This window comes from Macaca thibetana, chromosome X (genome assembly GCF_024542745.1).
Source record: "Macaca thibetana thibetana isolate TM-01 chromosome X, ASM2454274v1, whole genome shotgun sequence".
Classification (NCBI taxonomy): Eukaryota; Metazoa; Chordata; class Mammalia; order Primates; family Cercopithecidae; genus Macaca; species Macaca thibetana.
The window spans coordinates 16,658,559-16,683,305 of record NC_065598.1 but is presented as its reverse complement, the minus strand read 5'-3'; the positions used below and the strand labels follow the sequence as shown (position 1 = coordinate 16,683,305).

Genomic DNA, 24,747 nt, shown 5'->3' with positions numbered 1-24,747 from the left:
AAATAGATTATTATGAAAATTCCTATCCTTATTTTGAGACTTCTTTTCAGGATAATTTGTTGTTGGATTTTAATTGGAGCTATAACTCCAGCCACTGAGATGATGGTATGATTTTTTCCTTATAATTTGTTAATGTGGTAAATTACATTCTGGATTGTCTAATATTAAAACACCCTTGCAGACCTGGATAATCTCAACTTGGTCAGGTTTTTGTATCTGCTAGATTTGGTTAGCTGATATTTTGTTTAGGATTTTTGCAACTATCTTCATGAGTGAGACTGGCAAGTGATGTCCTTTCTCATATGGTCCTCTATTATGCTTCATTCAGGTGGACAGCACCAGCCCCCACCCCCTACCATGCCCTGTTTATACTCTTAAATAGGTTGTATAAGATTGGAAATTTTTTCTTGAATATCAAGTAAAAATTTTCCCAGGAGAGCCACCTGAGCCTGGAGTTTTCTTTAAACAAGATTTTAAACTAATGATTCTACTTCTTGAATTGTTATAGGACTCTTCAGACTTTCTAATTCTTAAGTCGATTCTGATAAATGATATTTTTCTAGGCATTTATTCATTGTCTAAAATTTCAAATTTATTAGCATAAAGGTGTCCATACCCCCCTCTTATTATTTATTTTAATCTCTGCATGTGTAATTGTCTTTTCCCGTTCCTCATACTCAAGTTTTCCTTCACTAATCTCAGCTGGCATTTTGTCAGTTTTGTTACTCTTTTCAAAAAACCAACTTTTAACTTTTTTGAGCCTCTGTATTGTATGCTTGCTTTCTGTCTTATTAATGCTGCTTATCTTCTTCCATTTACTCTCTTTGGGCATATCTTGTTCTTTTTCCACCTTAAATTGGTTGCTTAGTTCACTAATTTGTAGCTTTTATTTTCTAATGTAAGCATTTAGGGTTATAGATTTTTTTCCAAGTACCTCCTTAGTAGAATATCATAGGTTTTTATTTGTGATATTATCACTCAGTGCTAAAAGCTTCCTAATTTCCATTACAGTTTATTTTATGATGTCTAAAGTACGTCTTTTAGAATTTCCTTAATTGAGAAGTCTATTAGCAGCAAACTTAGTTTATTTGACTGAAAAGTCATTTTTCCCCTCTTGAAAGAGGATTTAATTGGGTATAGAATTCTAAATTGACAGCTATTTTTTCCCAGCACATTGATGGCAACATTCCACTGCCTTCTGGTTTCCACTATTGCTATTAAGGTGGGAACTGAACAATGAGATCACTTGGACTCGGGAAGGGGAACATCACACACCGGGGCCTATCATGGGGAGGGGGGAGGGGGGGAGGGATTGCATTGGGAGTTATACCTGATGTAAATGACGAGTTGATGGGTGCTGACAAGTTGATGGGTGCAGCACAGCAACATGGCACAAGTATACATATGTAACAAACCTGCACGTTATGCACATGTACCCTAGAACTTAAAGTATAATAATAAAAAATAATTAAAAAAAAAAAAAAAAGAAGCAGCAGCCAGCCTTCAGTCGAATCACTCTTTTGTTAGATAGACCATCTTCTCTCTGGTTGCTTTTAAGATCTCCTCTTTGTTTTTGGTACACCGAAATATCAAACTTTATCCTATGTCTGCACATGTATTTCTCTATCATCATTTTATTTTATCACTTTGCTTGAGCTTTACTGGAATTTCTGAACCATGTAGCAACCCATTAATTTTGGTCAACTCTCAGTGATTCTTTAAATGTTGTCTTTTTACCATTTTTCCCTCCTCTCTCCTTCAAGAGCTTTCTAACTGTACTGCGTTCTAGATAATTTTCTATGATCTACTGTCCAAGTAACCACTTCCCTCTTTAGCTGTCCTTAATGTCTAACAAAATCCAGTCTTCAAGTTTATTTTACGGAATTGTTCTTTTCTAGAAGTTCTATTTGGTCTTTTTTGAAAATGCTTTTTCATTTTTATAATTTCTTGGCCACTCATTTTCTTCCTCTTTTCTTTCAACATATTTATATAATTTCAATATCTTAGGGCTTTGTATTTCCTGTTTGTTCTTGCTCATTGTGCTTCATTTCCTATTGTGTTTAGCAACCTGTGACTCTGAACTCATATTCCTTGGAACTTTATAGGAAAACTTTGAGGCATGTGGAAAGTGAATTCCTCTTCCCTCTATTGCTTCTGCCAGAAACCTGAGGGTACTATCAACCAGGGACCACTTTAAACTAAAATCTTGGCTTGATACTGTGTAAAATTCCTCGTTTCTGCTATATGACCCAACGTTTTATTAAATGTCCTATCCAAAGACTTTTGAGTATAGATAGCAGTTCAAATACACGCAACTAACCTCACTCTTAACTCATTAACACAAAAATGAAGAGAACTGTTTAAGCGCTCTTGTTTAAATTTGGAACTGGGAAAACAGATGAGCAAGTGATAGCTGACTAGACAGATCTGAGAAAGCAGGGAGCAACCAATTTGTACCACAGAAGACCCCAGTTCTCAGGAATTGGGGGCATCAAACTCCTTTGAATGTAGGGGTAAAATGAGGAAAGCAATAAAAACCTAAAGCCATGAACTAATAGTGGATTTATTTCCTATCCTTCAGGAAAAGGGTATACTTTGAGAAGACCCTTCAGGATCTGGTTCTAGCTATTCTTCATGATGTTTTTGGCTTCAGGGGCCCTACTCTTACAGTCCCCTCTGCTGTAGTATCTATGCCTTATATCTGTCTCACCTGATAACTCAAAATACAGTATAAGCGATCAACAAATATTTCTTTAAACTATCTTAAGATCTATAGGATTATGTTCCATCCTCACAAAAAAGAAAAAAGAAAAAAAAATGACTGATCAAAGCAGTTTAGGAGCAGTTAGATCCCGAGATTTTCTCCCACATTCTGCACAGTTTCAGCATGTTTCTCACTCCAGCAAAATGCTAGATATAGTTTTCTTTTCAGGGAAGGCACCAGGCCCAGATGAAGGCATGAGGGCCGTGCTGAAAACAGACAGATTCAGTAAAAATATGCACTTTGGATGCTGAGATTCTTCCAGCCTTCTTCTTCCCTTCTGCTCCCAGACTGCTGCGTCCTTCCAGAGATTAGCAGAATGTGTTCCAGAGAATCAGATCAGCCAGGAAGAGACATCTAAAGAATTGATATCAAGGGATCTCCAACAGGACGGCCTGGCCAGACCATTCTACCATGAAGCCAATAGCTGGCAACTTCCATCAATTTGCTCATATATTCCAACCAACTTTTTATCCTTCATTATTAAATATAAGTGGATGACTAAGTATTACCAGACATCTGCAGAAAATGTTCTAACCTAAGGTAGTGATCAATAAAAACAGGAAGAAGTGACCCCAAAGAAACAGACTAGACCTTTACTAGGAGAAAATGTTAAAATATATATTATTAATATCATCATAATGATCATTAAGTTTATTCCAGAAACACTTAAACACTATGTGGGAGGTATTGTTCAAGGTATTGGGAAAATATCCATGGGAAAAACAGGGGAAAAAAGCTACACCCTTATGAAGCTCATATTCTACTGAGAAAAGAGACAATGGGGTAGGGAGTGACAGATAAAATTTTAACTAGGGTCATCAGAGACAGTCTCAATAAGACACAAGATATGCTATTTGCTAAGATGAAATAATGGGATGGTATTTAAAAAGAACATTCAGAAAACAAAACAAAAAAAGAATACTTGGAAATTAAAAGTAAGATAGCAGAAAGAGAATAGAAAGGTCAAAAATAATCTGAGGAAATCTTCCAGAAAGTAGGGCAGTAGCCAAATAAAAGATCCACAAAGAGAAACAGAGAAAACGGCAGGAAAAATAATCAATTAAATAGTTCAATAAAATTTCCCAGAAATGAAGAATATGAGTTTCTAAATTTAAAGGACCCACTGAATATCCAGGACAATGGAAGAAAACAGACTCATGACAAGGTATATCATGAAATTTCAAAGTACTAGAGTCAAAATAATTTACAAGTTTTCAGCAGGGCATGGGAGAAGAGAGCAAGTCATATACAAAGGATCAGATGTCCAAATGGTTTTAGACTTCTTCATATATCATTAGAAGCTAGAATCCATTGGCACAATTCCATCAAAATTCTAAAGAAAACTTATTTCCAACTGATGACTGTATATCCAAAACTAGCAGCCTGCAATGATGATACAATTAAATACATTTTTAGACATTCAGGGTCTCAAATTGAGCTCCATGCACCCTTTCTAAGGCAGCTACTAAAGGATGTGTTTCACCAAAACAAGAGAGTAAACCAAGAAAGAGAAAGACACAGGATACAGTATAAAAGAAATCCAACATGGGAAAAAGAGGAAGGGAATCCTTGGATGACAGTGTAGGGAGATCCCATGATGAAAACTATGTACCAGGCATTGAAGACAATCAGTTTATATTTCTTCAAAAAGCTGAAACTGGCAGAACACCTGAGGTGTGAGAATTTCATAAGAGGAACTCTGAAAAATTGAAGAAGTCTGTGGTTGAATCAAGGGCAAGTACATTGAAAAGAAACAAGTTGATATTCACTCCAAGGCAAACAAAAACCTGTGCAAGTAAAAAAGGTAACTAATTTACTATATGGCTTACATGGCCATAACAATAATATGAACACTAAATATTAATCTAACCAAAATTATAATACAACTATCAGAAGGGTGGAGAAAGATACTGGGGGAGGGAAGATGATGGCAGAAATTGAAGTCTACAAGAAGTTACACAAATGTGTTATTTAGAACTACGAAGGAAATACCAAAATAATCAACATTTTAAAACCCTGCAGCAGAGTGCATTCTCCTAACTCTTGGAGTTCTATCAATGGCCTTGGAGGAACTTCTCAGACTTCAGTTTGTCCCCTCAGTTCAGCATGGAGCCCTGGGCCTTCCCCCTCTACAATATCAGGATATCAGCTATGATTATTTACTTTTCCAGCTCTCTTTCCTGAAGTCATTTCCACTGACCCTCAGTCAAGAAAAAGGAAAATTAAGAGTACTCATTCATTTCACTTTGCTCTAGATCTAGGGTCTCGATGAGAAATCTCAAGATTTGCCTACTCACACACACGGCTTCTGCAGGGAAGCAGGCAGAGTCGGAAGTGCACCCAAAGCCTTAGGATTTCCCTCAGTTGCCACTTTTTCCAAAAAAAAAAAAAAAAAAGCATTAGCTCATGCATTTTTCCTTGTTCAGTCACTGCTGAGAAATCTCTTCCTTGTATTTATAATTTTGTGTTCCTTTCCTTTAATGGTGGGATATATTAATCTAGCTACATTCTATCAATTTTGTCTAATTCACCTTTTTGTCTCCCACAGCACCTAAACACACTACCTTATGTTTAGTAGGCACTCGCACAGTGGTTGAAAATTGGAATTAAATTTAATTTAAAAATCTTCTTACAATATTTTCAGTCCACTCTTGACTTAAAATTGGATCCAAATATTTTATCCAGTATGCCCCAATCAGTCAAAAGAAAAAGTACACCTTCATGCAAAGTGAAATTTTAAAAATATTTTGATCACATGGTGGAAGGCAAAGGAAAAAAAGAAAAAAAAAAGCTGAATAGTGTACATTTGCAAAAGATGACAATGTACTCATTAATAGTAAACAGTTGCCTTCCTGGGAGGGAAAAGAAGGCAAGAAGACGGGAGGAGAATGTTGTTCCCACATACTTTAAAAAGTGACCATACTTGTCAAGCAATTCCAGGTTTATTCATGAAGTGTTACAGTTAATAAAGTGGGATACTAGTTATCAGCAAGGCTTTGTCCAGCCAAAAGTTTTTATAAGTGTAATCCAAAAGAAAATAATAAATACCCCAATCCTGAAAACCACATTAAAAACTTCAGGAAAAGAAACTCTCATTTAATCCTAAATTCAGAAGACAGACTAATAATTTCTAGTGTTTAAAACAATTTCTTAAGTTTATTGAAAGACATGCAGATTCTGATACTGATCTATTGGATCTCTCCTTCCTGGTATCTTCATCCAAAACTCCAACCTCTAACAATTTTTATCCTGTTATTTAATTATGCTTAGAAATTTCTAGGTAAAACATTATTCATAAACATTACTATTTACTAATTTCCTTCAGATTTTTACATAGCCCCTAATCGATAACTAAATGAAAATACATTCCAACTTATTGAGTGGAAATAAAGCAGCAGATGTGGCCACTGAAAGCTTCAGGAACAGAAAGTCGATTCTTCAGGGGAACAAAACTTGGAATAACTTCAGCTGTGGAAAGGGGCTCCCATCCCCCCTAACTAAGAATATTCTATGTGAAGAAAATAAAAGCATTCGAATACCAAAGGGGGGAAAAACACTCAAGGAATGGAAAACATTGAAAGGAGCCTCCCAGTGGGACCTATACTTTTAAATATCAATCAAGTAAAGAGCCACATGCAAAGCTTTAAGGATTTCATCAGTAAGGACCATTCCTCTTCTTGGCAAGTTCATAAAAATAGCTGTTTCTTTGTAACAGAAATTGTTCATTCTTTCTCTCCTTTCTAATCATAAAAGCATGTATGACCTTATACATATCTCTTGATCACCCAGCATACACAGTGATGGGCATGTATGTCATATACACCTGTGTATGTAACAAAATGTTTGCCAAGAACACCTTTCCAGAAATACCTGCCTCTATCCCCTGATGACCACACACCACCCCCTGAAATATAAGCTCATTTAATTCTCTATGGAACAGAATATACTTTTTCACCAGTTAAAAGAGATTAACTTACACATGCCTTGTAACTGTTCAACAAGGAAAATATTAATGACTGAATTTAGAAAAGTAGTGAGATCAAATCTGATTCTTTCACTTTACAGATGAGAAAATTAAGACCTGAAGAAATAAATGACCTTGCCAAGGACACAAGGCTACTATCGAGCAGTAATCAGGATCACATTTTGAACCTACAGGGCAGGCAGAGCAGAAAAATGCAGAGATGGAGGATAAACAGCTAGACAGAGGGTATTCTATATTCAGGGAGTAAGCATGACAGAAGGCTTCAAAGCAAAAAAGTATTGCAACCTCAAGGAGCTCAAAGGATCCTACTGAACATGCTACAAACCACAAATGAAGTAAATAAGATAATATATACTATCTAAAAAATATGCCATTGTAGCAAATACTTAGACTTCTGAGTCATGGGATTACCTCTTTGCAAGATTATGTATGACTACCCTGTGTTTAAAAACATCCAGTATAGTACTAGCATAAAAATAAACATAAACCAACAGAACAGAATGCAGCATCCAAAAATAAGACCTTATATTTAACAGACAAGTGATTCTCAGCAAAGGTGCCAAGGCAACAGGAAAAGGAGACTATTTTTTGACAAATAGTGCTGGGACAACTGGATATTCATATACGAAGAGATGAACTTAGATCCTTACCTCACACCTTATACAAAACTTAAATCAAAATCGATTCAAGATCTTAATGTAAGAGCTAAAACTATAAAAATTTTAGAAGAAAACAACAGAAAATCTTCAAGACCTTAGGTTAGGCAGACTTCTTAGATATGACACCAAAAGCACAATCCAAAAAGGAAAAAATTTAACATTACACTTTGTCAAAACTCAAAACTTCTGCACTTCAAAACATATCATTAAGAAAACAAAAAGACAAGTCACAGACTGGGAAAATATTTGCAAATCATCTATCTGATAAAGGATTTGTATCCAGAATATATAAAGAATTACAGAATATACAACTCAACAATAAGACAAACACTCAATTTTTTAATGAGCATGATTTGAGTAGACATCTGATATGGTTTGGCTCTGTGTCCCCACCCAAATCTCATCTTGTATCTCCCATAATTCCTATGTGTTGTGGGAAGGAGCCGGTGGGAGACGACTGAATCATGGGGGCAGGTCTTTCCCATGCTGTTCTCATGATAGTGAATGGGTCTCACGAGATCTGATGATTTTAAAAATGGGAATTTCCCTGTACAAGCTCTCTTCTCCTGTCTGCCACCATGTGAGACGCGCCTTTAGCCTTCCGCCATGATTGTGAGGCTTCCCCAGCCATGTGGAACTGTAAGTCCAACTAAATCTTTCTTTTGTAAATTGCCCAGTTTTGGGTATGTCTTTATCAGCAGCGTGAAAACGGACTAATACAACATCTCATCAAATAAAATACAGGAATAACTAATAAGCACATGAAAAGATGCTCATCATCATTAATCATCAGGGGAATACAAATCAAAACCACAAGGAGATGTCACTTCACACACACTAGGATGTAGGATAATCAAAAAGATAATAAGTATGGGTGAGGATATAAAGAGTAACCCTCATACATTTCTGATGTGAAGGTAAAATGGTGCAGATACTTTAGAAAACACTTTGTCCATTTCTTAAAAAGTTAAACATAAATTTACCACATACCCAGCAATTCCACCCTTACATATCTAGCTAAGAGAAATGAAAACATATGTTCACACAAAGACTTGTATTCAAATATTAATGGCAGCATTATTCACAACAGGCAAAAAGCAGAAACAATTCAAATGTCTGTCAAACTGAAGACTGGATAAACAAAATGTGATATAGCTATACAATGGAATACTATTCAGCAATAAAAAGGAATTAAGTACTGATACATGATACAACATGAATGAACCTCAAAAACATCATGCCAAGTAAACAAAGTCAGACACAAAAGACCCCATATTGTAGATTGGGTTTATATAAAGTGTTCAGAAAAGGAAAATCTGCAGAAACACAAATTGGGTTAGTGGTTGCCTGGCGCTGGGCATGGGGACTAATGGTAAATACGTATGTGGAGTATTACTGGGGTGCTGAAAATGATCTAAAACTGGGTTATGGTGAAAGTTGCACTATTTGATAAATTTACTAGAAATCATTAAATTTTACACTGAAAATGGATAAACTTTATGATCTACATACCTCAATAAAGTTTTTGTTGAGCTAAGGGTAGAAAAAAGTATAATTAATAATGTGGAGGAAGATAGATATGAAACAAGATGGGACACAGTCGATAACTGTTGAAGTCAGATGTTCAGTATACTATTTGTCTTATATTCTTGCTATATTTAGAGTTTTTAATAATAACTTCATTTTTGAAATGTAAAAAAGCAAATAGATATATTCCTAGGATTTCCAAGTATCTATGAAGGCAAAACCTCCTTTCCTATCTCCCTGAAGTACCTCAGAGAAATCTACTAACATTTTAAATCACATAAAAGGAAACACAGGAAAAAAAAACACATTAGAGTGCCTTGCAAAGGTTACCATATTCATTCTTTAATACATCCTTTAGCTTTAGATATTTAGTGTTTCTGCCCATAGAAAAGTAGTAGGGTGTGCCCCCCAAATTAATTTAATGTAGATTGCTTTCTTTGATACCAAATCTGCTGCAACAAAGATTTGAACAAAGATTTCCCATATTCGAAAGATTCTGGGCAGGATGCGGGGGCTCACACCTGTAATCCCAGCACTTTGGGAGGCTGAGGCAGGTGGATCAGGAGGTCAAGAGATTGAGACCATCCTGGCTAACACAGTGAAATCCCGTCTCTACTAAAAATACCAAAAAAAAAATGTCTTCTTTTGAGAAATGTCTGTTCATATCCTTTGCCCACTTTTTGATGGGGTTGTTTGTTTTTTTCTTGTAAATTTGTTTGAGTTCTTTGTAGGTTCTGCATATTAGCCCTTTGTCAGATGAGTTGATTGCAAAAATTTTCTCCCATTCTGTAGGTTGCCATCATACAGCCAACAGACACATGAAAAAATGCTCATCATCACTGGCCATCAGAGAAATGCAAATCAAAACCACAATGAGATACCATCTCACACCAGTTAGAATGGCGATCATTAAAAAGTCAGGAAACAACAGGTGCTGGAGAGGATGTGGAGAAATAGGAACACTTTTACACTGTTGGTGGGATTGTAAACTAGTTCAACCATTATGGAAAACAGTATGGCGATTCCTCAAGGATCTAGAACTAGATGTACCATATGACCCAGCCATCCCATTACTGGGTATATACCCAAAGGATTATAAATCATGCTGCTATAAAGATACATGCACACGTATGTTTATTGCGGCACTATTCACAATAGCAAAGACTTGGAATCAACCCAAATGTCCATCAGTGACAGACTGGATTAAGAAAATGTGGCGCATATACACCATGGAATACTATGCAGCCATCAAAAAGGATGAGTTTGTGTCCTTTGTAGGGACATGGATGCAGCTGGAAACCATCATTCTTAGCAAACTGTCACAAGAACAGAAAACCAAACACCGCATGTTCTCACTCATAGGTGGGAACTGAACAATGAGATCACTTGGACTCGGGAAGGGGAACATCACACACCGGGGCCTATCATGGGGAGGGGGGAGGGGGAGGCATTGCATTGGAGTTATACCTGATGTAAATGATGAGTTGATGGGTGCTGACGAGTTGATGGGTGCAGCACAGCAACATGGCACAAGTATACATATGTAACAAACCTGCACGTTATGCACATGTACCCTAGAACTTAAAGTATAATAATAATAAAAAATTAAATTAAAAAAAAATACAAAAAAAATTAGCCGGGCGTGGTGGTGGGTGCCTGTAGTCCCAGCTCGGGAGGCTGAGGCAGGAGAATGGTGTGAACCTGGAAGGCAGAGCTTGCCGTGAGTAGAGATCGTGCCACTACACTCCAGCCTAGGAGACAGAGCGAGACTCCGTCTCAAAAAAAAAAAAAAAAAAAAAAAAAAAAAAAAGAAAAAAAGATTCTGATGAAAAACAAAGCTATTATATTGCCTGGCTCTTAGTCTCCTCATTGGTAATATGTGAGGGTTGGCCAAGATGACATTCAAGTTCTCTTTTAGCATTGACACTTTATGACTCTAAAATTTATCCATGTTTACTAATAACTCCTTTTTCCTGCACCATAGGATACGCAATAAGGGTTAACTAGGTCCTGGATGGACACATGGGCAGACTTAAGTGACAAAAATGCATGAGATTCAATCTTGGTCAAAGATGGGTCTCTGGTTTCTTCTCTCATATTACATTTACATAAATGCAATCCTCCTAAGCATTTTACTATTAAAACTCTTAGGTTGGTTGAAATCACTAGTTGTGTGTCTGTATAAGTTTTCAGGTAAATCAAACTAAAATTTCAAGAAGTACACAGCTTTTTTTCAGGATTAGTTAGTACTCATTCACTAGCAGCTGTTTCCATCACACTTTCATTAGAGTTGAATAATGTGGTGTGGGGGAGAGAGAGAGAATATGAATGTGTGTTAGGAAGAAGGCAATCTACAAAAAGAGTCTATCATCTTGGAAATGGCTCTTTCCTACATCTATCTATCTTATCTATCTATCTATCTATCTATCTATCTATCTATCTATCTATCTATCTATCTATTGACAGAGTCTCACTCTGTCGTTGCCCAGGCTGCAGTGCATTGGCATGATCTCGGCTCACTGAAACTTCCACCTCCCAGGCTCAAGCCTCAGCCTCCCAAGTAGCTAGGATTAGAGGCACGCATCACCACGTCTGGCTAATTTGTGTATTTTTAGTCGAGACGGGGTTTCTCCATGTTGGCCACGCTGGTTTTGAACTCCTGACCTCAGGTGATCCACCCGCCTTGGCCTCCCAGGGTACTGAGATTACAGGCATGAGCCACTGCACCTGGCCACTACCATTATTTTTTAAAATGTGACATACTGTCAGACCAACTGCTAAGCCTTTGACATTTCAAAATGACTTTGTGATGACAACTTCTCCACACCAAAGTTCCTTGCTTATGCCACAACCTTTTGCAATCTGGCTTAACCCTACCACTCTAATGGGACTGTTCTCCTAAGATTTCCCAAAGACACTGTCTACAAACTCCTTCTCCACCAGTCTCCATTTTTCTTGGCCAGCCAGCCAACTTGAATCTTCCAGTCTCTACTTCCTTCCTGTAACACACTCCTCCCCAGGCACTCCAGGCCACGGTACTGTGTCCCTTACTGAGCTAATATAATCACATGGCTTCGAGTTCAGTTCCACCAGAAATTTGGTGTTTACATAGCAGGTCCTGAAGAGTTTTGAGTAGGGAGGTGATCACAGCTGTGCTCGCAGAAAATTAATCCTGTTGCCTCATGAAGGAAAGAACAAAGCAAGCAAGCCAGATTTGAGGCTACTATAGTAGACTCCCAGGAAGCTAGTAATAAGAAGTAAATCAAGACAGATGTCCAAAAAGAATCAATAGGATTTGACTGAAAAGTCATATCCTTCAAAGTTTAGCTCACCAGCCCTGTGCACCCCCTGCCCACAAATCCACTGATGACTCTAGTTAGCAACCACTCAAACTCAAAACCCTTCTAACAATCACACACAACTGTGACACTGATTGGCAGAGTTTGGGGGCATATCCATATTCCTCTTGAGATTCTCCAAAGTGCCAAGTACCCAGTAAATGCTCATTAAATACTGGTTGAATAAGACACTATTCTGGTCACCATTACTGAGGTCTATTTCAGTTTTCATATAATTCTATAAATTCAGATGCATATAAAGAATTTACTGATGTACTGAGAATTATATTGTTTTATGATCTCCTTCAGCTCACAAGCTTCATGATAGTCACAAACTAAATGTCCAACAATAGGAAAATGCTTAAATAAAACATAGTCCCAATCAATAAAGGTAGAAAAAATAAAATAGAGTATCGCCATTTTGCAACTACCGATAAAATAATGGATCTAAGCAGTGGTTTGCTGGAAAAAACTCATGCCAGCTTGTGAGAGCCAACTGTGTGCATCTGTTCCAACCTCCACATTCAGTAACACATCAGTAGGAATGAAATTAGCCGTGGCAGGAGTGTTTACACCATAAAAATTGGCAAGTGGCCGGTTGTTAAGCATCTGCTGACACACCACTGGATGTAGGCAATGATGATCAATAGCTGATAAAACCATTATTTGAAAGGTCGCTGGGATCTTTATCATAACACATGGATCAGGCTAATACTAGGTAAATGCACTAATCAATCAAACATCACAAAAATAAAGGCATTAGACACTAGAGATCTCTTAATGTGGTGCAGTAAGAAGTACACAGCATCTCTAGGTAGTATTCTTGTCAAAAATCTAAACTAACTCTAATCAAGCCTAGACCTACCTATCATTTTCTAGGAAATACAGGGGATGGAAGAACAATCAGCAAAATACAGAATGTGGAAAAAGTCTACAGGGTAGATGATTTTTTATGAATAAATGAATAGCAAAGAGAAAAAAAAAAGACTGAGAGAAGAACCTATCAGTTAAGAGACTTAAGATATACCAAAACAAGTGCAATGTGCATGTAGCCCTTGTTTGAATTCTGATTGGAACAAGCTAGTATAAAAAGACATACTTGAGACAATTCAGGAAATATGAACACTGGCCAAATATTAAATGATATTAAAGAATTGTTAATTTTGTTATGTATGATAAAGGTATTGTGCTCAAGTATTTTAAGACCTTATCTCCTAGAAAGATATATAAAGAGTTTATATATAAAATCATATGATATTTGGAATTTGCTTCAAAATAATCTGGGGTGGAGGTTCTCAACTTTTACATAAATTTGAAATTTTTCATAACAGTTTTTAATAGAGTAGCCAGCATATAGATGATATATAAAAGAAACATAAAATTATCAGTACTGACATGGTTATCTCCAAGAAATAATGTATAATGTATATAAAAAAGGCATGAAGAAAACATGCATAATGTGATGAAAATTATTTTAAAGACAATTTAGAATTGTATCAAAAAGAATAAAACTTTTAGGAATACATGTAACAAAAGAAGTGCAAGACTTATATACTGAAACATTGTTGAAAGACACTTAAAGACCTAAATAAATGCAAAAACATACTGTATTCATGCATTGGACAACTTAATGTTATTAAAACAGCAATACTAACCAAACTGATAGACAAATTCAATGCAAGCCCTACCAAAATCCCAGCTGACTTTTTGTTTTTGCAGAAATTGACAAGCTGATCATAAATTTCATGTGGAAATGCAAGGGACTCAGAATAACCAAAACAATCTTGAAAAAGAATAAAGCAGGAGGACTCACACTTCCCAATTTCAAAACTTACTATAAATCTACAATTATCAAGACACTGTGGTACTGGCATAAGGATAGACCTATAGACCAACGGAACAGAAATGAGAGTCCAGAAATAAATCCTTATGTTTATGGTTAATTGATTTTCAACAAAGGTGCCAGGAAAATTAAATGGAGAATTAATAGTCTTTTCAACAAATGGTACTGGGACAACTGTATGTCCACATGCAGAAAAATGAATTTGGACTCCTATCTCATGCCATATAAAAAAATTAACTCAAAACAGAACAAAGACCTAAATGTAAGATCCGAAACTGTAAGACTTTGAGAAGAAAAGAGGAGTGTTTGTGACCTAGAGTTAAGCAGTCATTTTTTAGATATGACAGCAAAAGCACGAGCAACAAAAGAAAAATACATAAATTAGACCTCATCAAAATTAAAAACTTTTATGATTCAAAGGACACCATCAAAAACATGAAAGGACAACCCACAGAATGAAGGAAAATATTTGTAAATCAAGTATCTGTAAAGGAAATTTTATGCAAAATATATAAAGAACATTTACAAATCAACAATAAAAAGACAACTCAATTTTTAAATGAGCAAAGATTCTGAATATTCTCCAAAGACAACATAAATATGACCAATAAGTACATGAAAAGATGTATAACATCATTAGCCATTAGAAAATGCAAATCAAAATCACAACACCACTTCATGCGCACTAGGATGGCCAAAATTAAAAAGGCAATAACAAGTGTTTTGAGGATGTGAAGAAACACAATTGGAATCCTCATAAATTGCTAATGAAATAGTAAATTGCTTCCGCTGCTTTGGAAAATACTTCAGTAGATCCTCAAAATGTTCAACATAGAGTCACCATATGAACCAGAAATTCCAGCCCTACCTATATACTCAAGAGAAAGAAAAAATATGTTTACACAAAAACTTAGACATGAATGTCTATAGTAGAATTATTCACAATAGTCAAAAAGTGGAAACAACCCAAATATCAAAAAATGTGGTTTATCCATACAATGAAAGATTATTCAGCCATAAAAGGAATGAAGTATTGATTCATGCTACAACATGAATGAACCTTGAGAACATTATACTAAGTGAAAGAAGCCAGTCACAAAAGACTACATATTGTATGATTCCATTAATACAGAATTCCGGAATGGGCAAATCCATAGAAACAGAAAGTAAGTTAGTGGTTGCCAAGGGATAGGGGAAGAAAAGGGAGGAATGGGAATGATTGCTCATAGGTATGGGGTTTCTTTTGGGGGCGATGAAAATATTCTGAAATTACATAGTGCTGATGGTTATATAACACTATGAATATACTAAATATCACTGAATTGTGCACTTTAAAAAGGTGAATTTTATAGTATATGGGTTACATCTCAATAAAGCTTTCATTTAAAAAAAAACTGCCCAGACTGCCAAATTGAACCCTTGGCTAGCTGTGCACTGTGGACCCAAAAGTTTGGGATGGGTCAGAAATCCCATAGTCCTACTAGATTTTAAAAGAAACAAGTAGCACTCACAGGAAAAACACAATAAGGAAATCTATAAGGTCAGAGCTGCTTGTGTGGCCAAATTCATCTTTTAGAGAACCTGAAAGGTAAGTTTGGTATTAGGAACATCTCTTACTTAAAAAAACATCTCTTACTCAAACTTACCCAAGCAGTTTACCTACTTCTTAAGTTACAGAAACAAATATTCATTTATAGAAAACCCAGGAAAGACTTCTCAATTCGCCACTCAATAAACACAGCCACTTCCAAGTTAAGACAGAGCCCTTACCACGACGTTTTACCCAACTATACATCTCACAATGTAACCTTTGGGAGGTCGTCCAGAACTACTCCTCAGTGTTGGAAGGGCACTGAAATGGAATCTGAAGAACACATGAGAGCTTAAAAGGCTGCTCAGAGCCAGGTGCAGTGGCTCATGCCTGTAATCCCAGCACTTTGGGAGGCCGAGGTGGGTGGATCATGAGGTCAGGAGATCGAGACCACCCTGGCTAACACGGTGAAACCCCATCTCTACTAAAAATACAAAAAATTAGCCAGGCATGGTGGCAGGTGCCTGTAGTCCCCAGCTACTCGGGAGGCCGAGGCAGGAGAATGGCATGAACTCGGGAGGCAGAGCTTGCAGTGAGCTGAGATCATGCCACTGCACTCCAGCCTGGGTGACAGAGACTTCATCTCAAAAAAAAAAAAAAGGACTCAGAACACTTCTGTCATTTCAGCTGCATTCCAGGAGGTGGTAGCAGATGGTCATAAAGACACCCTGAATACAGAGTCGTAGGGAAGTCTGAGATAGGTAAACTCAGGCAGGAAAGACATCTCTGGTACTCTCAGATACCATCATTGCAGCTAAAGAGTGAAAAGCAAATTTCTTATAATAGGTGACATCTGTACATGAGCCAAAATTAAAAAGATACAAATAGGCATTCAACAGAAAGTCAGCTTGTTTCCCAGTCCTGTCCTCAGTCATACTGTTCCCCTTCCCCAGAGGCAACTATCATTGCCAGTTTCTTTAGCATCATCCTGAAATTGTCTATACATTTATAAACATACACATTCTGCACCATGCTTTTGTCACTTAATTTATCTGAGGTAGCTCTCCATGTAGTATACGTACCTGTTCTTTTTAACAGCTTCATACAATTCCATAGGATGATGTACCATAGTTTCTTAACCATGGAATGAGTTGTTATTATCAGTATATCTAAAGCAGAGACAGGAAATTAGCTACCCACGGACAGACACTAGCCCCGGATGTGTTCTGTTCAGCCATCACAATGGTTTTAATGTGTGGATCTCAATGTATTTGGCCATATGGGGTGTGGTTAAAAAAAAAAAACTGACCATCAACATCCCCTTCTCCTTTTTTGCAGTAAGAAGGGTATTTCTGGGAAATGGCTGCCCTGCCAAGGACTACATTTCCCAGCTGCCTGGCAACTAGGTCTATCCATGGGCCTACGTCTCCCCAGCTAGATTTGAGTGGAAATGATGAAAATGCCCAGTCTGAAACTTTAAAGGAAGGCTATGTCTCCTCCACACCATATCTGCCCCTTCTGCCAGGCAGATTCTCAATGACTGGAACAAGGCAGAGCTAAGGCTTTTTACTGTCACCATGGAAACCTCAGGCTACAAACCTCAGGCATGGCTTTGAGAAGAGGCAGGTCTGAATCAAGAGTGGAAGAGAGGGGTAGTTCTTACTGTCTCCGTGGACAGAAGAAACCCTTTTTTATGAAAAAAAAAAATCACCTCATGAAAGTAACTGTTTCATTGAGGAAAAGGAGATTAGGTACCAGCTTAGTGTGATTTTTCTTACAGGAATCTCAGTAATAAAAGATGTTTCATAGCTATATGAAACATAGCTATAAAATCCAAACATCACTAAGCAAATTCCAGGTCTGGCTGCCTCTACGTTTTGCATACTTGCATTGTCACTGACTTAGACTTTCCTGCACATTTTTGCTATCTCTCAAACACAGCAGTTGTGTGGGACTGTGAGGCAATGGCTCCAAGAACTGGGTCAGCTATTACAAATGGTTATCTCCCTGTTACACACAGCAATCATAGTGTATCCACTTCTCCTTATGAAAACACATGCCTTGGGTTTGACGCCAGTACCTAGAGCCCTGGAATCATCTAGGCTACTATAAATCACACATTCACACTCTCTTTACAGATACTAAAGTTGAAGCCAACTGTTCTATATTTCCAAAGTTGGCTTTGTTCATTTTTATAGACTTACATTCTAAATCAGCCCTTTGTTCTTTTTCCCCATATCATGTTACCTATTCTCATAAATGTAAAGGCATTAATGCCACCTACTTCTAAGCTATTCCTTTAAATGCTATTTGAATCCTATACCAAGAGTCTGTGGACTCTCCTTCCATTGGTCCTACAATTTTTTATTCTATTTCCTGCTTTTTCCTTTGGATAAACATCATCACTCCTACGTAACAACCATCCCATCTTTCTCTTCATTTTCCTCTTTCATTTTTCTTTGCATCTTCTCTCCATCCTATTTCCTCTCCACACTATCACTCCACTTTAAGCCACTCTGTCTCAGCACCTTAGCTTCAATCACTCTGTTTTCACAATCCTGCAAGTCTCATTTTATTAAACAAGGGCTTAATTTTATCTTTCCCTTTCAACTCAAGTCCACATCTTGCTTCATCTCACATTATTTTCCCCTCTTTTCTTTACCTTTCCTTATTCTTCTATTGTCATAAACAGGGTGGCCCAGGCAGTCTGTCTTAAGTGATAAAGTTGGCAGAAGGAGGAGATATGGGGGTGCAGGGGCTGGAGGGACAAGGAAGAGCAGAGCAGCAGGTGAGGTAGGCTTCCCCATGACCACCCTCACATTCCCAAGTGCCTGACAGGAGGGAGGTCCAGAACTTAGGCAAAATGAAGAAGAAACAAGTGGTCCCCGTGGTTAGGCAAAGAGAGATGTAGCAACAGAAGCTGGCCGAGCCTTCTGAGCAGGCAAATCATAAGAGAAGAAATATTCATGGCCAATAACAATACAAAAAGATTCTCAGCCTCACTAGGAATCAGAGACATGAAACTGCCTATTATATAGGTAATGATTAAAAAGATGAACATTAAGTAGTGTTGGCGAGATTATGAGGAAACACTTTCAGACAGTGTTAATGATGGAGCAAGTTGACAGCTTTTCCACCTCACCCTTTGGCAACATATAGCTACACTTTAAACATCTACAGCCTTTGACCCTGCAACTCCAACCAGCAGGATTTAACCTAAGAAAATAATTAGATGATGAAACAAAGATATGGACATGAAATTATTAATAACCTCTGCCTTGTTTATATCATAAGAACAAGGTGGTGGTATGGGGGAGCTTGGCAAGGGGAGGCTGAGGGGAGGCTCATAACTGTGGAAGAGTGAAGGGGGAGAAAGACAAAAAGAGAAACAGAGGGGTATAAAGAGGACACGGGGGTCAGGGTGGAGAGAAAGGTTTGCAAGGGTGAGAAAGGAACGGAGGCTGGGGTCATGGGGTGGTGGGTGAGCTTAAGAGGAAAGTATGGGGAAGAGAAAAGGCAGAGAGAAGGAGGGAGAGAGATCTCTCCATCAAAGCACAGTCTACCATGGTATATCCATATCATGCAGACCTTACAGGGAATGGTGCAATCCTCTATATGAAATAGAAAGATGGTTAATTGGAAAGATCAGGATACAGAACAGCAAGCATAGTGTGATCCCATTTATCTAAAGTGATACATAAAGATAAGTGCAGCAAAGGGATGCCTACATGTACACCATGATTCTCAGTGAGTAGACTCTTCTGGTGGATTTAAGTTCTACTTCATGCATTTCTAGTTTGTCAGCATTTCGATAATTAATTTCTAGCAATATGCAATACACTAAAATTCTATATAATTTAGACAGACCCTTATACTTTCCTGTGAGAATTAACCAACATGAAAATAAAGTAGATGCAATTATACCAGCTGCTTTTCATACTGCAGAAATGTTCTACTCTTCATGTGATAAATTTAAACTGCTCATTAAAATTTCATCTGTATAAATTTGTACTGAAAAGACAATGGAATTAGGCTATGAACACAGACATCACCCACCTAGCTATTCTTTGTCTAAATATTACATTTATCAGGCCCTACCACAAGGGACCTCGCCAGGACATTATCAAACCAAAGTACTTTTCATTTTGAAGTCACATCACACAGAGATATCAAAGAAAGCTGTCTTAATTCAGGTTTTCCCTAATTAAGCCCCTGACATATGAACTTGAGAACAGGTATATTAGTCGAGTGAGGGGAAAGTGAGACAGGGCAGGAGGGAAGCAAAACAAGAAAAAGTAAATCAATGAATGGGGTACTACGGCAGGCAACTGGGGTTCAGTCCTTTTGTGAGCCTTCTGAGAAACTGGGTAGGAGGAATCACAGAATTGTCCACTAGCCGTCAAGGAAGTCGGGGTGTTATCCTCATTGGTGGAGGCTTGCATTTCAGGCATTAAATTCTTGATACTTGCAGGCCATGGGAATATGGGCCTTACATGCTTACTAAGGCCTGTGGGTCAAACACAGTACTACAGGTTGAGTATCCTTAATCCCAAAATCCAAAATCCGAAATGCTGTAAAACCCTAAACTTTTTAGGGTCGACATGACACTCAAAGGAAATGGTCATTGAAGCATTTCAGATTTTTTAATTATACGCTCAATTGGTAAGCACATAATACAAATATTCCAAAATCCAAAAACATCCAAAGCCTGAAACACTTCTGATCCCAAGCATTTTGGATAAGGAATACTCAACCTGTATTTGGATTATGTTTATTATCTCACCAAAACCTTACAACTCCATGGAGTATTGGCTCTACTGTACAGATTAGGAATCTGAGATGCACAAACATTAAGCCACTTGCTGAAAATCAGTGAATAAGCAGCTGAGCTGAGGTCCAAACCCAGTTTTGTCTCTTCCACTATGTGATACAGTGTCATAAAAACCACAGCATGTGAATTCTCCAGTACAGCTGGCATCTCCTTACTGGGTCACATAACCTGAGAGAGACATGTGAGCATTTCCAGCCTCCCTCCTTGCAAGGTAACGGTATTGAAATAGCTTCCCAGATTGTTTGAATCTTCTTGCATCCATAGGAAAATCTTCCAGGTCATAATCTGCCAGCCATGTGAAATTTTTATAGCATCATCACCCGTGGTTACTCCTACCCTAAATACCAGTCACTATGAAATTTATGCCAGAATTCAGATCAAAGTATGACAGGAAATTCAAGGCAAATTTTTGTCTGATGAACTCATGGCACAGAATTAAATTTGATAGAGAGTTCCAGGTTCTAGTATATTAAAAAACAATCTATAACTTTACTGTGAGGAGAACACTTTATTAGAACAAATAAAACATGCTGAGCTCTGCCCAGACACAGAGGTCATGCTAATGTGTGAGCCAAGGAAAGTCTTTTCTTGCTTTAGTAGAAAAGATAATAATCTGCAAATCACTAGCATCTGAGGCTGGCCTGATTTAAAATGCACATAGATGGAGAAAAAGTTCCAGGAAATCATTGTATTTATAGCTTGCCTGCATGAGTCAGTGGAAAGGCCCTTGCTGCTCCCAAAATAATACTTGGGACAGCACTGTACCCTATCACCTTCACTAAAGCAAAGGCATGCCTCTCATCTTCTATTCCTTAGGTTCCTTAGGAGGATATCTCCTACCTCACAAGAAGCCAGGGGAGCAGATAGGGCCCCTCTGGGCCTCCCCCACCTCCAGCCCAGCTACACAACAGCTGGCTCAAGAACATCCCATCCCCAGAAGCCCAGGGCAGCCCACCTGAAGGAGCCCGTGCCCTAGGACCCTCCACCAACCACCCAACCAACAGTCAGATTCAGAGTCCCCACAGCATTAAATCCTACAGGACACAGGATCTTCCCACAAGTGTAAAATGCAGGAGAAGGTTCTGGCTAGGCCTTAATCTCTAAGATCTTTCATAGAAGACCACACAGGCATCTGAGGAAATGACAGACAGCGATCTATCTTGTTCACAAATTACCAACCATGCAGAGAGTAAGACCCCAGCCACACACTCAGCAGGCTGCATGGAAGTGAAGCATTTTTATCCTCTTGGTAGAGAATTTCCTAATTCTTGATCCATAACAAGTGTGGGCAAGGCTCCAGACACATGTGCTACATATGTGTCTACAACTGTTTTCTCTCCCAAGAATACCATAGCCACGTGAAGACCTTCACGGGATGCGAAACTGCCAGGTCTGTTCTTTCTCCGGACTCACAGAGGCCTCTGTGGCAGACACACATCCGCTGGCTCCAACAGGAAACAGAAGGGTTTGGGGGCAAGGGGCACTTCACCTGGCACACTGGGCTGGAAGACTTTATTCAGATCCAAGGAGGAGGCTCTGGAATGGGTTTTCTGTGGCCGAGGTGGCGGGGTGGGAGGGTCCTCGCCCCTTTTCATGGCCTCTTCTATGGAGGTGCTAGAGTAAGATCTGTAGCAAAATAAGGGAAGGTCAGAAGGGAAATAGCAAAGCTTTACTCTCTGAAGTTGGGGTGAAATGGAAAATAACCACAAAGTCAAAGTGACTACAGAGAACTGATCAGCTACCAAAGCAGCCATAAATTCTATTACCCATTAAATGCCACTATGTACAATAATTGTCCAAATCCAACTATGAATTGGGATCTTTTTAACCTCTTTGTTCTTATTATACCTTAGATCTAAATCGACCCCCCCAAAAAAAAAAAAAAAAAAAACTTTGTGTAAATTCAAATCCATTTCTATGGGAATTGTTAATAAAAAAACGGAGCCCTTCAGCTTAGGCATTTCCATGTTCTAACAGAAGGGCTTCATGGTATAAACTGATCAGAGAACTTTTCTCCTGTTCACTTGCAAATGTGATGACAGGTTCAAGTGGAATTGGGACAGATAAGCTGAGGGTAAGAATCCAATGTTCAGGGGAATATGCCACAAACGAAGCTAGGAAAGGAAAATACACATCAATCAGATTGAGGGGTCTAGCTTGTCTTTCCCTGAGAAAGCAAAAGTCTCATTTTTAACCTTCTTCCTCAATCTACAGCAAGGCATAATTAACTAGGCAACTTCTGAGATTGTAACTCCAGTAATATCATCTTTTTAAAAAGGAACTAAATAACTTGCAAAAGGTCAGACAGAAAGTTACACAGTTCGTTTCAAACTCCAATCTCTGTTTCTATATCTCATTTTAAAAACGTTTTCATACTGCCTATGAGTCAGGGGGGAAATACTTTGGTGATAGCAACTAGAATATTTATTGAAGACCTACTTACTTTCCAAATAAAATTCAACTCCATACACTGCTTAGAAATAGGTTTAAGGATGGGTTCCCAATATGATGATTGCGAAAAGGCCCTAAAATGTAGATGTATACATCTATTGTATTTAGCTTCTCAACTAGCTTCATGTCAAAGCAGAAAACGACCTTTGAGTCAGAGGTACATCCTAGAGACAAATTAACCTCTGAAAACCATTCTTCATACTTAGCTATTAGAGTGGCATTTAGGAAATTAGAATATATCAGTTACTATTAAACCCCTTCAGTTCTTGACAGAGCTGTTTTTGACATCATGAGTTTTAATTTTCCTGAATAAGTTTCTCAAGGATTCTTTCTGGTAGTTGAGGGTTCTGTCTTAAAGATTGCAACTTTAATAAAGCCACCATAATGGCATGTGACGTGTTCTGGGGTGGGCCCTGTAACATAACTAGCAAGAGAGACAAGGCAACGGCAGGCAGAAACTAGCAGGGAAGAATGCTCTGACTCTTTCAACAAGAATCAAAGGGAACTGATACGGACGGACAAGGTTCTTACATGGGAACGCTTCACTTAAAAAAGACAATTAGAGACCCTAGCTAGAAATGAAAAGAACTTTCTATGCCACATATAGCTTTTGTGACATCTTTCACTCAAAAAAGAAATAATGTGTGTGCAAATAATGTGTATGCATGCACATAGTTAAGCACACAATCCCATAGCGCACATTCCTCGTTTTCATTTTATTTTCATATATAACCTGTATGTTTATATCTTCATATGGAAAGTTACTGAATATAAAATAAGTGAGATTGTATAACCATGACTGCTGCAACCAATTAAAACATAAATGTGTAGGGAGTTAACAAAATGATGAATGCAGTGGTGTTAAAATGGTGATTTTCCCTCTTTTCCTTATATTTCTACAAAACTTTAATATTTCAAAAAAGAGGATAAAAATAATTCAATTCTCTTCTTCCCAGTGAGAAGTAATGAAAATAAAATCCTCCAAATTAGACCAAAAGCACAATCTCTGAAAGGATAATATGTAAAATTTAGCCAGACACATTAATAATAGAATATGTGGCTATGAGATTTTATAATTTCACTGGCTTTCAGGGAGAAAGGAAGTCAGCAGAAGCTAAAACTTTGAGGTTCGATTTATGGTTAACATAGTACACATAACAGATTTCTGCAATTCAATGGCAATTCCTACTATGAAAGTATATCCCAAAACTAGTACAGACTAGTTTGTAAAAGATCCATTCATCCTTTTAAAAAGGATGAGTAAATGTGTTTACCACAGAAAGAATGCCTATACCTTTTCTTCCTACCTAAAAGAATTACTCTATTGTTTTTAAATATAGACAAATATAAAAATATAGATATCTGTATCTTACATAAACAAGGAAACAAAAACCCAATTTGGAAAATGCAGATAGAAACTAAAGGATAACTCTTTGACTTACAAAGAGATGAGGTTCCTTAAATATCAGTATTTCAAGCATATTAAATATGATCAGACTTAAATTTACTTTTTCAGGATTGTGTCTAGTAGGCAAAGGAGGGGAAAATGTCTCTAAGAGCCAAAGCAAAACAGAAAGCACACACATGGTATCCTTGGTATCCTATCTTACACTGCAGTTCTACCAGTGAAATACAGTACCAATACCATTTCCCTTCCTTAATGGATTAATTCTATTAGTGTCTCTGTATTTCCCCTCTGCGCCTCTTTTCTGAGTCTCACATCAACCGCAGCTCTGCCTTACTGGCTTTCTCTCTTTTAATAGCCTCTTAAAAAATGTGAAGCCGAGAGGGGCACTAAGATAGGCTCAAACAGACCAT

The 24,747-nt window shown here is 37.8% G+C and overlaps 1 protein-coding gene across 12 annotated transcripts in view; it reads right to left on the bottom strand.

Moving 5' to 3' along the window:
• REPS2 (RALBP1 associated Eps domain containing 2) overlaps window positions 1–24,747 on the bottom strand; it is a 200,542-nt gene that overhangs the window by 51,733 nt on the left and 124,062 nt on the right. For 4 of the 12 annotated variants that reach the window (XM_050777637.1, XM_050777639.1, XM_050777636.1 and 1 more), the window contains exons 13-14: window positions 21,968–22,104; window positions 16,730–16,816 (exon numbers count right to left, since the gene is read on the bottom strand). The exons of 4 other annotated variants lie outside the window; for them this stretch is intronic. In XM_050777637.1, the coding sequence (XP_050633594.1) occupies window positions 16,730–16,816; window positions 21,968–22,104 (224 nt within the window). The remainder of the gene's footprint in view (window positions 1–16,729; window positions 16,817–21,967; window positions 22,105–24,747) is intronic. 4 more of the 12 variants (XM_050777643.1, XM_050777646.1, XM_050777641.1 and 1 more) reach the window with 1 other exon arrangement.